At 34.8% G+C, this 13,884-nt stretch overlaps 1 protein-coding gene across 1 annotated transcript in view; it reads left to right on the forward strand.

The window, feature by feature from the left end:
- Positions 1-8,383, forward strand: part of SGIP1 (SH3GL interacting endocytic adaptor 1) — a 207,200-nt gene extending 198,817 nt beyond the window's left edge. The window contains exons 22-25 of the mRNA XM_079904139.1: positions 1,980-2,112; positions 5,633-5,835; positions 7,335-7,399; positions 7,970-8,383. Coding sequence (XP_079760265.1) covers positions 1,980-2,112; positions 5,633-5,835; positions 7,335-7,399; positions 7,970-8,184 — 616 coding nt within the window. The 3' untranslated portion in view covers positions 8,185-8,383. The remainder of the gene's footprint in view (positions 1-1,979; positions 2,113-5,632; positions 5,836-7,334; positions 7,400-7,969) is intronic.
- The last annotated feature ends 5,501 nt before the right edge of the window (positions 8,384-13,884 follow it).

Here is a 13,884-nt window from a genome sequence, read left to right on the forward strand (position 1 = left end):
CCAGCCAATCTTCTCAGTTATCCTTACTGAAAGACTTATTTAGGTTAGCAGCTTGGCCCCTGGAGACATTTGGGTTTGCAATCCCTGTGACAGGGACCAAATTGAAATTTATTTCTACTTTTCCCTTATGAAAGGGATTGGCTTACAAAGGATGTTCAGGAACAATCGCTAAACCAATGGAGTCTGAAGAATTCTCAAGGCTTTATGAGTATTCAAGAATTGCATCTCTGTGCAAGCTTTTGATTGACAAACCTTTCTTGACTATTTTTTTAAAGCAAGTTCTCTGAGGAATTATCATAGACATATGACTTAGCTTATTTTGTTATTAAACATATAATTGGGATTTTCTCAGTTATTTGGATTTACTTAGCGCAAATTAATAAAATATTGCTGGATATTAATTCCACACCTCTTTTGGTATAGTGGGAAAGTATGACCTGCAGTAAGACTGACCTGGGCTGGAATCTTGACTCTCTTACTTATTAACTGTTCAACCTTAAGTAAATTACTTAATTTTGCTGAACCTCTATTGTTCTTAGCTCCAGCCTCCTTGTGTAGCTACCACTCTGGAGGCTCTGGGTAACTTGGATGTTTTAGAGAATAACAGTTTAGACAACACTTATCAGTATCCTTAGCTTAGCTGGGCCAGGGGCAAGGACAAGGGGCCAGGAGTCTTTTCCATTCACTTCCTCCTGCCCAGAGGCACAGGGTTTTCTCTGTCCTCAACAACCTATAGCAGGCACAACAGAACCACAGGGGTCCTGCTGAGACTTGGTGCCCACGACCACTCGTTCCTAACTGACCAGAAGCAGTTTCAAGGCCCTGATGTTTTTTTTGACTCAGCTCTTGATACATTTGGCTTCTGGAGGCTGAACCATAGGAACTTACTTTCGACCTGCCTTTATCACTGTATCACACCCTTCTGTCTCTGTGACCTCTAATTTTCTCTTTTTATAACATATGCTTATTTTTAAAAAGGAAGATAATTCTTCTTTTGCAGGGTAGATTTTAATGATATAGTTTATAATGTATCTAACAGAGTGCCTAGCACATAATAGAGGCTCAAAAACTTCTAGCTACTATTATTGTATTACATAGGATATTCTGAAAGTGAAATGTCAGTAAGTTACTGAGCCACTTGGGCCCCAGTTTTTTCATCACGTGAGAAGTGAGCAGATGCTTTTCACACTCTAGCCTGATTCTTTTTGCCATTGAGACAAACATTTTCACAAGACATGAGGGGAGTGGCCTGTGGAGAGGCCGCAGAGTAACACTGATGACCCTCATAGGAATACAAAACTCCTTAATTCACCAAGACTGCACTCTCTAGTGTAATTACCATGGTTATTATCATTTAAATTCCAGGATCATCTTATAAATGAGGTGACTTTTTATGATTTAAATACTCTTAGAGGAACTGTTGTGAATGCTAAAAAAGGAACATGATAATTTTAGTATCACCCTTTTCTCCTCAGTTGGAGATAAAGACCGTGTTTACAGATATTTGTTTACAAATGTTTGCTTACAAATATTTACTAAGTAATTTCTGAGACCCTACTCTTCAAGTAAATTCAAAAGAAAATCAATGTACTCGGCTCCTTGATTGCATTAACCGACTAATTCATAGGAAATGGTGGCGATGTAGAAAGGGCTATTAAATTTGGGTTAATAAATAATTCAGTGTTTAAAGCAACCAGTTATCATCATGATTGGTTAATATTACTGGGTAATATTACTGGATATAAATCACTGAGATTTATAGCAATACAATAATGCCTCCCTATGGGTATTAATCTATTAACATAATACCATTCAGGACTGCAATTATACTAAAACTATACTATTGTCAATAATATAATCTCTACAAATTGTCAAAGATGGAGATAGAAATCAGATGACAATTTGCGAAGATGCTTTTTTGTGTGGTTTATGTTTGTTACAAAATGCTACTCAATCATTTTTTCTTCCCAATTGAATAGTGATAATACCCAAAATGATGCCAATACCAAGGAATTCTGGGTAAACATGCCAAATTTGATGATTCATCTAAAGAAAGTGTCGGAACAAAAGCCCCAGGCTACATATTATAACGTGGATATGCTCAAATATCAGGTAAGCCTATTTATATGGTCAAGGTGTCTCTTTCACATTACAAATGTATATTCCAACATACCTAACATTAAATAAAAGTAGACAAAGTAACATTTCTTTCAATATTATTTAAAAGCTACAATTTATAAGAAAATAGAAACCTTAAAAGACTATTTGGAGGCTATATAGTGTCAAGAACATTCATACATATTCTTATTAGTTGAAACCTGCAAGTAAAAAATTGCATTCAAATTTAGGGAAACATGCCAAAAAATGAATTTTCAGAAAACTACATCAATTAAGATTACAAATATTGACAAAATAGTTCACTGTAACTTTGTTAAGAATATTACCATACTAAAATCTCTTACTTTAAATGATTAAATGTAAGTAACTTGGTGTTTTTTCATAATGTGATAGTCTATGAAATAAATTCTGATGAAACTTATGTTAAGAAATAATTTAATGAGAATATTTGGTACAACACATTACAGGATATGAGAACTTTCTTTTTGTATTTAGGATTTCCCTTTACCCCAAAATATTACTGATTTAATAAATAAGCCTGTTTCAAACCAGGATCCTATAGAGCTTGAGTATCCCACTGATTCCTAGCCACTTGATCTCTTCTGAAAGTTGTACTTTAATAGAAATCAGTGCATCTCAAACATGAGCGTACTTTACAATCACCAGGGAGGTTATAAACAAATGCTGATTCTGAACTGGTGCTAATTATACACAGACACAGATATAAAGATAGATAGATGTCTATATAAAAATCTATTTATAGATAAATAAAGATGGAGATGGGGAGGGGGGAGGGGAGAGGGATAAAGATAGAGACAGAGACAGAGACATCTACTGGGCCCTGACACTCCCAGAGATTTTTATTTAATTGGTTCAGGATGTGACGTAGGTGTATATATTTTTACAAGTCCTCCAAATGATTATAATGCACGCTGTGGATTGAAAACCACATGTTCTAAGGGAACCATTGAACGTGAAGCATCTATGTAATTGTACATTTCACAAAAGTACAAATGAATATAATGGTTTTCTACTAAGAATAATATCATTGAAGCTTTGGACATTATAACAAAATGTAGAAAGTAGACAGAATTCACCTATTGTAATATGAGCTTGGTGTAAAGTACTATAATGAAGGCAAGAGACTGAATTCTGGAATTAAGTCAGCTTCCTACTGTCCACTGACCTTGGGCACTTAATGTCCCTGAGCCTCAGTTTCCTCATCTGCAAATTAGGAAAAAATGATTCCTACCTAGGTATTTTATAGGCTGTGAGACACTCACACCCTAACACATTTCAAAGTACTTTGTGAAATGTAAGTAGCCCTAGGCCTGACATTTTGTTTTAAAGGTGCTCTGAGGAATCCCTTTTGTTGTGGTTTAGTTGTGTTGTTGTTATTGTTTTTCAGCAATGCAAGGGATTGGCTGGGAAGCATAATTAGCATTTTGTGAGATCAAATCACATCATGTTTACTTTCTGGCCACCAGTAGCACCCTCCCAGTAACTGGGACAATCACATAGCCATAAAGCACCTCCCCAGGTAGAGGAGCTACTAAGAAGTTGAGAACTCCTGCCAAGGACAGAGTATAGAAATGGGTCGGGAGAGTGGGTCTGCTCTGCTTTTGAGCTTATCTTAAATAACAGACTTCTAAATAAAAGTGCATTTGCAGAGGATTGGGCTGCTAAAAATATTTAAAGTTTAAAAACTTTATTATAAAGCTTATCATAGAGATTATTATAAAGTTTTAAAGCTTTTATTATAATGGTCATCAAACTAAAATTATGTCATCAAAAGCCATGTCTGTCATTTTATAAAAGAATCCATGTCTGGGTTTGTTTCTGCAGCAAAACCATGCCTGACTTTTAAGCACAGCCTGCCTTCAGGTCCACGTGGTGTCCATATGTGCAGGCATTACTAGGCCAATAAAGAGCTGTTTATATTCTTTAAAATCAGCAAAACTCATACTCCATGAGTAAAACTGCAAGGGCACAGACACCACCCACACAGCCCCTGCTGTGCGTGTGTACTTATAAAAGGTACATAGAAATAATAACCTTGCAAATTTTTCACTGTGGGCCCAGGATTCTAGTTGATATTATTGCCTTATAACTTTTTGTTGCTTCTTCAAGCCTGGCTTTTCCTTAGTCAAATTCACCTTTGTCTAACTCACTGGTTTGTGAAGAGCAAATGTGATAAGAATATTAATAGGTAACATGTATTAAAATGTTAACTCCTTACTGTATGTGAGGCACTAGGCCGAGTGTTTCAGATAAAACTTCTTCTTCAATCTTCCTAACATCTCTAGGCGTAAATATTATTATCATTTCTGGGACTTCCCTGGCAGTCCAGTGGTTAAGAGTCCGCCCTTCCAGTGCAGGGGGCATGAGTATGGTAAAGGAACTAAGATCCCGTATGCCACATGGTACAGCCAAAAACTTTTTTAAAAATTAAAAAATATATATTATCATTCCCATTTGGCAGATGAGAAAATAACTGAGGCACAGAGAAGTTTTTAGTGACTGGTCAAAGATCACTCAGCTTGGAAGTGACAATCAGAACTCACACCCAAATATATCTGAAAAAACCAAAAACACTAATTTGAAAAGATACATGTTCACAGGAGCATTATTTACAATTTGCCAAGATATGGAAGCAACCTACGTGTCCATCAATAGATGAATGGTTAAAGAAGATGTGGGGTATATGTGTACAATAGAATACTGCTCAGCCATAAAAAAGAATGAAATTTTGCTATTTGCAGCAACATGGATGGACTTGAAGGGCATTATGCTAAGTGAAACAAGTCAGACAGAGAAGGACAAATACTGTATGATACCACTTATATGTGGAATCAAAAAATTCAACCAACTAGTGAATATAACAAAAAAGAAGCAGACTCACAGATATAGAGAACAAACTAGTGGTTACTAGTGGGGAGAGGGAAAGGGGAAGGGGCAATAGTAAGGGATTAAGAGGTACAAACTATTAGGTATAAAATAAGGTACAAGGATATTTTGTACAACATGGGGAATATAGCCAATACTTTATAATAACTATAAATGGAGTATAACCTTTAAAATTATGAGTCACTATATTGTGCACCTGTAACTTATATAATATTGTATAGCAACTCTATTTCAATTAAAAGAAAGAAAGAAAGGGAAAGAAAGAAAGGAAAAACGACCTCACACCCAGGATTGGCTGCCTTCTTGGCCTCAGCTCCTAACCAGTGTGCTACCAGCTCCCTATCTGACATAAAGTGCATTGTAAACTCTAAAGTGCTATAGAAACTTTAATAATTGATTTTATATTTTTAATCGGTAACAGTTCACCTGAAGCGCCCAGCACTCACTCATGGTGATTTTTTTACTGAGTGCTCGTTTGTGAGCGGCGCAAACAACATTATGACTTTTTGATATCTAAGAATATTCCATTGGGAGATAATAATAGCTTCTGGGTTTGTTTCAGATTAATATTCAAGCCTTAAGTGTTCTCCTTCCTGTCTTTGGCAAGGTGTCAGCCCAGGGCATTCAGTCCACACCTCTGAACCTGGCAGTGAACTGGCGATGTGAGCCGGCAAGCACCGACCTGCGCATAGATTACAAATACAATACGGATGCAATGACAACGGCCGTGGCCCTCAACAATGTGCAGTTCCTGGTCCCCATAGATGGAGGGGTAACCAAGCTCCAGGCTGTGCTCCCACCAGCAGTCTGGTAAGGAGCCATTAGTCCCCTTCCTCTTCACCAAAGGGCTCCTGGGCAAAGGGATCACAGACTTTTTAGCATTTGTGTTTCCTACAGGAAGAGATCACAGCAGGCCTGGGTGTCAGGGTTCAGGGCATTAAACAGAAGCTGCTATAGCTAATTTCAAGCAGAAAATGATTTAACACAGGGATTTAGATGTTCACACAAAAAAAGAGGAACAAGCTTTAGACTGGATCTCCAAGAATATTTCCCAGAAGATTGCAGAACTGGTCCACCAGGGGAGCTGCTACCTCTGCTACAACCAGGAAGGAGAGAAATTAGAAGGCTGTCAGTGGAGCCATTGAATTCAAGAACCCACCACCCTCATGAGAATCCAAGGATAAGAAAGCTCCTATTGGCACTGCCTAAACTGCTTCTCAACAACTACAAAACTGAGACTGGACTGGAGCACTGTTTAACAAGATCCCCACATCTCAGTTAGGCTGCTGACCAGCAGAAAACAGCCCAAAAAGCATCAGGAAAATGGCCTCTGCCTCCCTTCTATCCGCCAGATCTCAAGTAGTACCTATAATTGATGGACCCTAATCTGCATCTAGGACCCTAATTACAAGGGAGTCTGAGTTTCATTTTGCAGCCTCTGGACTATTAAAAGGCACACTAGAGAAGGTATGGGAACAGAAACAGAATAGACACTGAGTACCAATAGCAGATGTTAAAAAAAGCCTTTTCTCCTAAGGAAAAATACTCCAGTTTTTCCATATGATTGTTAGAAGCAAAAAGTAGAACATTAAAAAAGAAAAAAAAAAAAAGAATGTCAGCCATGTGACAGCTCCAATTTAAATTACCTGAATTAATTGATCAACTAACACTTCCCATCTATTTATTCAGTAGATGTGTTAAAAAAAATTTAACTGTATTGTCCTCTAAATGTTTATCTCTCTGACAGTGTTGTGACTAGTTACAATAAGGAAAGAGAAAGGAGAGTATTTATGTATGGATGAACGGATGCATGGATGGATGGGTAGACAGATGGAAGGAGGGAGTGAAGGAGGAAGGGATAGATAGATAGATAGATAGATAGATGGAAGGAGGGAGGAAAGGAGGAAGGGATAGATAGGTAGGTAGGTAGGTAGATAGATAGATAGATAGATAGATAGATGGAAGGAGGGATGGAAGGAGGAAGGGATACATAGATAGATAGATAAATAGATAGATAGATAGATAGATAGATAGATAGATAGATAGATAGATAGATAGATAGATAGATAGAAGGAGGGAGGGAAGGAGGAAAGGATAGATAGGTAGGTAGGTAGGTAGATAGATAGATAGATGGAAGAAGGGAGGGAAAGAGGAAGGGATGCATAGATAGATGATAGATAGATAATGCTTTAATTGTAGCTAAAATTTTTAAGATCATTTTTATTAATTAACACTATCTGGAAAAATACGACATCCATTAAACAGAAACCCTTGCATATGAAAAAGTCTTTTACCTACTTTATTTTTAGGAATGCTGAACAGCACAGAATATTGTGGAAGATTCCTGATATTTCTCAGAAGTCAGAAAATGGAGGTAATGTAATCACAGGCTTATTTTATTTAATATATAAAGCTGAAATAACTTTCAGATATTAGAAACTTATTAACCAAAATACATTTAGCACTAAAAGTAAGCAAAATATTTCAGTTCATTTTGGTATATACTTATTTTAACCAATAAAAGAAAATAGTTCTTCAATGAATCCTCTGCTACCTCTTTTCTGCCCAAGACCCCACATCAAACAGACCATACTTTAAGCAGAGAAGAGCTTTTAATGAGGCATATTTCCATTCTGTATCAGATCTCACACTCCCTGATGTTAGATATTTTTCACTTTCCTCTGATATAAATCATAAACTGGAAAATACATTGCCTTCCAAGCAGCATACTTCCAAATTTTGAAGTACCATTTGGCTGAATTACATTTTTATCAGCATGCAAAAAAGTCATGAATAATATTTAATGATAAATTTTATTCTATTTATACTGAAACATATACTATTTTCTAGTAAGTTCGATTTTGCACATTAACTTTGAATACAATTTCCAAAGTTATATCAAGAATGTTGTGTTGACTATCTTGTAATAATACTCTTTTTGTAGGAGTGGGCTCTTTATTGGCAAGATTTCAGTTATCTGAAGGCCCAAGCAAACCTTCCCCATTGGTTGTGCAGTTTACAAGTGAAGGAAGCACCCTTTCTGGCTGTGACATTGAACTTGTTGGAGCAGGGTATAGATTTTCACTCATCAAGAAAAGGTTTGCTGCAGGTAAGTGGGTATCTTGTGAGTTTCATCTGCAAACAATAATGTTGCCTTAGCTACTCTTCCTTAAGAAGGAATAGGTTGTGATTTTCTGATCATCTTCCTCCTCTTCTTCCCCACTCCCAATCCCCATTTCCCATCACAATCAGAAAGCAAACCAACTGTTGAATGAAGTAAAAATAGGACAATGAAACTGGGAATCAGAAATCAGGAAGGTCCTGGATACTTATCATGGCTCTGGCTATTTCTTATATGGGACTGACCTGTCATTCCCATTATATAGGTGTGTACACTGAGGTTAATGGAGGTAAATCCTACTTTTGTTACATTGACAAGCAAGATGAATGTTAATTTTGAATTTATCTCTTACCTGAAAACTTTTCTTCTTCAGCAGGTCTTCATAGATTTTAGACTTGTCTAGGCTTAGCTGAGATCTAAGAGGATCCATCTTCACTTTAATAGCACCTTAAAAAGTCTAGACCAGAGATCAGAAGTGGTTGCCTAGAGCTGAAATGTGATAATGAGACAGGTTTTTGGCACACACGAGAGTTTGTTGGTGGGGATTCCCCAATATTAAGGTGATTATCTTGGTCAATGATTTGTTGGAATACATCCTGGTTTTTATGTCTGCCTTATTGACGTAATTATTAACTGCACCCATTTTGTTCTCAAAAATGGCCCAGGGTGGAAATTATATGGTTACTCTTTCTGTAAGAATTTGGATTCTCCCATCCAGGAACAAATCTTCCAAGCTATTCTGGGCAACCCAAACCTCTGCAAAGTATTCCTATATGGAAATGTGAAAAGGCAACTAGCTGGTCTGGAAAGTTGAAAACAATAAACTTTATGTATTTTATGTTAGTATTGTACCCTTCAATTACATAGTATTGGCTTCTAGGAGTAGGGCAGGAAGAATAGAAATGTTACCCACATAATAACCACATTATGGAACTAGCAGGTAACCGTTGATATGTTGTTTTATTTTGCAGGAAAATACTTGGCAGATAACTAATAAAATCTTATGCAAGGATTTGGAGGATTCATATAATGGAGAACTACTGTATGAGAAACAGGTTTTAATTTTGGTTTGATGAAAACAAACCAAAATCTGCACTTGGGGTATATCTGCTGGAAATGTCAATGACTTTCAGCAATGATTTCCCTCACACAATACCATGATGACCAGTCCTACAGTATTTACTTCTAGGTGTAATATTGTTAATGGTTTTAAAATGTAATTATTGTATTTGTAAATTGTACTCATTCCAGTAAGGCAGTTATACTTGAGTTTTAGCATTTTACCATTCCTGAAATGGATGTAATTTAAACTGTGGTATGTAAATTTAATAGTAGTACTGTTGAATGGCACAATGCTTACAGAGGTAGATTGCATTTTGTCAATATATAAAATTTAAATATAATATTGATAGCTGTCATAAGGGGGTGCCACACACAAAGAAAATTCAGTGGAACCAGAAAAAAACTTCCTTTTCTTCGGTCCTTAGTATGTTTTACTCTAGTGCTAAATAAAAATTCTATCTTCAAATATTTAGTGGGTTAAAGTCAGAAACTATTTCAGAAAAAAAAATTCTAAGGTACATGTGCATATTCAAAGAAAAGCATTAATTACCACTTTTTAAAAAGCTTTTTTTTCAAACTGCAAATTTCATAAAAATGCAAACTGTGTAAACAGGCCCTCTTATTTTTATAACTTGTGTAAAAAGGGAAAGCAATTCATATTTAAAGTTTATGAAATTATAATCAAGAGTAAAGAAGATGTCGAAGTCTTAACTACTTCCCCCTCTCTCCACAGTTTAGCAGATGTGGAGATTACTGAATAATCAGACTAAAACAAAAATTGTGATTTTAAAATTTCAAGGATTTCCATAGTTGAACTGGTTAACAACTTTTGCACAATAACTCTATACAGAGAGTGCCTCCCATCCAGCATGGGGAATGGTACCAAGCATCTTCCTCTTTACCAATAGGAACCAAAACATTGAGTCTAAATATCTCAGAAAAAAAAGATTTTAGTCCCCTACTTAAATCCAGAAGGAGAATTTTAATTGTCATCATTTATATCATTTGGGAAGGAGAAAATAAGCTTTATAAATCAAATTCTAACCACATTATTGTGCAATAAATTTCCTTTTGGATAAGATTCATTGTATGTAACTATAAATCTTTGCCATTCTTGGGGAATCAAAAAGAGAGTTATCAAAAATGTATGTTATGATTTCATTGTTGCAAGGTATAATAAAAACTGTAATTACTCAGTCTGGCCTCATAATATGGGAATTCGGGATGAAGAAGCTCTTCTTCAGGGGTCCCAGTTGTAAAACCTTCTTTCATTACAATCTGAAAACATGAATTTTCCTTTAAGTCATAGAACCCATTTTAAACATAAACTAATTCCTACTCTAGGTTATACTATTAAATAATTATAATTATTAAGTTGTTATATTCATCATTAGTTGATAAATTTTATTTTACATTCATTCATGCTTGACAAAGAACCTTTAGCCCCTTTAAATTTTAGAATCAAATTAAATTTTGTAAGTCTTACATTTAAAATGAGATTGTGACTGGCAATTGTTAATAGTGAAACTTTTTAAATTAATATTTGTACTTCTCAATCAGTGCTTGCTACCAAGAGAATGTTCAAAATGACCTGTTTTACCTTAGAAGAAATCTTACTGTTCAAACAACTCTCAATTGGCTCGCCAAGCAGTCTCTGGTGTTGAAGTTTTTTGAACAAGTAAGTAATAAACTCACTTTAAGCAAAGATATTCAATTTGATTTTGTAACCAAAATAGTAAATGCAAACTTTTAAATCCCATGAAACATGGGGAAATTTCAGACACTGAAACCAATGGAGAGTAAGTAACAGAAAATTGAGAATTATCCAGCATATGAATATAAAAATATGTTTTTAAGAAATCAGTTCATGAGAAAACATATTGAATATTAACACAAAGGCATATTAAAAGTGTATAAATATTATTGGTTCTCATGTCTTGCTCATTATATCTTATTTTATTTTATATCTTTCTAGAGTGAATTAGTAATTAAACACAAGGGTTTTCTTTTCATAGAATAATTTGGTTGATATATAATGTAATTTAAAACAGATTACAATGATCTCTACATTATTCAAATGTCTCTAGGCACTAAATTTGAAACTATGAAGATATCCTATGATTCCATAATTGGTCTTTATGAAACAGAATGAAAGTCAGAGATTTCAAAATTATTAATTTTGAAATTTTATTATTATTATTGAATACCAGAACCTTCATAGAGAATATATCCCTTCTTCTTTCAGAAAATAGGTCATATAATAACACAATTAACTCATATCAGGGATTTAGATTGTGGTGGGTTTTTTTAATCTTGTAGTTTATAATCTCCTGTTACTCCTGTATCCAAAGTACTGTACAATAATAATTTGTGTTAGGAAAAATGATCCTAGACAATGTAATTATAAAAGAAACACTAAGTCAGATTCATTATCAATTCCTAAGACAAAATGGGCTAGTACATATTTAGATTTTCAATACAAGGGTTCAAATAAAAAGAAAGGATTCTCATTAACCAGAACACCATTTCCTGAGCATTATGATTAAAAAAGATTCTGCTCTAACAAGATAGAAAGTATGAATGCTTTATTTTGCAACATGGGAAATATTTTTTTCAAATAAATTCCATATTTTCATGTTATTTTAAAAAATATTTTTTCTTAAGAATTAGTCTGAATTTTAGCATAATTGAAACATACAATTCCAAACAATTAAATTTTAAATTATTTTTAAAGCTCTATTCTTCTCTACACATACAGCCAAAATGAATATTCACTGCATAGTATTTGGAAGTACATTTCACCTGTAAAGAAAGGATGTCCACATTTCAAATGGTTTCAAGTGAATAGAGAGGAACCATCCCCTCCAGAAAGTCAAACTACAGTTGTTTTATTTTTGTTTTTATGTATTTTTACTGAATCTCAATCTGCAAAGTGTTTGAGGCCATAATTACTCATATTTCCATTTCCAAATATTCATTTCAAAGAAGCCTGGTAACTACATTAGCTCTACCACTAACTCTTGCTGTGTGACCTTGGACAAATCATAGCCCTCTTTAATTTCTCACCTTTAGAATGAGGAGTTGAGATTGACAGTGGTTTCCAAGCTTTTCTTAACAGCCAAACTTTTTTCTGCTAAAATTGCACATGGAATCCTGTTAGGCAAAACAGCTCAGAGCAATGAAGGAGTTCCTCCAGCAGTTTAAATCTGGTCCTCCAGAGCACTGTTTAAATACCATAATAACACAGCCATGATCTATAAAGCTTCTCTCACCTCAGAAGTTCCATGGTTCTAGTTGACTCAGAGACATCCACCTTTGCGGGCTTTAAAAAAAACTTGTACAATCATAGTAATTGATATACAGTAAAAATAGATATTCTCTTGAGTGCTTACCATGTACCAGTCACTATAGATGTTAGCTCACTTAATCTTTATATCAACCCCCAAATGGTAGATACTCTTTTTAATTAGTAAGTTACAAATGGTGACATTGAGGCTTAAACAAATTAATAATTTGCCCAAAGTGACACAGCAGCTGGAAGTAACCCAGTTATCTTGACAGCAGTGGGAGTCCTTGACCTGTTTTACTTGTTCATTCTGGGAAATGAACTCTTCTGTTTTATTTTACTATACATATTCCACTAAGTACCCAGGTAAAAGGTGCTATGAAAAATTAATACCAAAATAAGGATAATTCCAAAAGCAAATTTCTTGGAAAAGAATATGTTTCTCAAAGCATGATTTGTGGACCACTTGTATTATCATTTATTTAACAAGGGAAATGATTTTGGCTTAGTTACCACTATATCCCCAGAGCCTAGAATGTAGTGGGCATCAATAAATTGATATTGAATAAATAAATCTGTAGGGGTGGGGTTTAAGAATATGTATTTTGACAGCACCCAAAATTTGAGAAGCACTGCCCTAGTAGATCTCTCAAATACTTCTTAGCTCTGACATTGCATCACATTTTATACATTCAATTATCATTTGAATACCATTTTTCTAGTGAGCTTATTTTTTCATTCAGTCCACTTAGCTTCCTACAATCTTGAAGAAAAAAAAAAGGTAGAGGGATTTTTCTAGGAAAATTCCTTGTTTCCTTAGAGTTCTTTTATGCTATCTCAAACTGACCTGAAATATATTCTCTCATTGTCATTTTTCTGTCCTTTTTGTCAATGTCTTAAAAGATTAAAAGAAGTAGGTAGGTTGCAAGCTGTCATTCTCCAAATAAAATGTCCTAAAACATGGCTCCCTTCCTGCAAGGGACACAGGCATCTAACTTGTGAGCTGACACTGTTTATTTTGTAGGCCTTTGAATTGGATGCTTTATAAGCACGGACTACTGTCATTCCAAAACAGTTGCACCAATTGCTTTCATTTTTGCATTTTTTTTTCTCAAAATAATCACAGTCTGTCAGTTAAAGTTGAATGACACAGTAAAATGTGCCTGTATCTACTAAGGAGATGCGTTTGTGGTTTCTTGTTTGTTTGTTTTTTTTTAACTTTCTTTTTTCCAAAAGATTATGCATTTGAGCAAAATCCCATTCAGTGTAAATGTATTCATTTTGCTACATGGTTTTCTGGACAGCAATTTTTTTTAAATGGAAGCATAATTTTTTTATGGTATCAAAATTAGGGTGATCTCTAAATATCGCTTTAAAAGTTGTCAACATG

Source organism: Stenella coeruleoalba (genome assembly GCF_951394435.1).
Source record: "Stenella coeruleoalba genome assembly, chromosome: 1".
Lineage (NCBI taxonomy): Eukaryota > Metazoa > Chordata > Mammalia > Artiodactyla > Delphinidae > Stenella > Stenella coeruleoalba.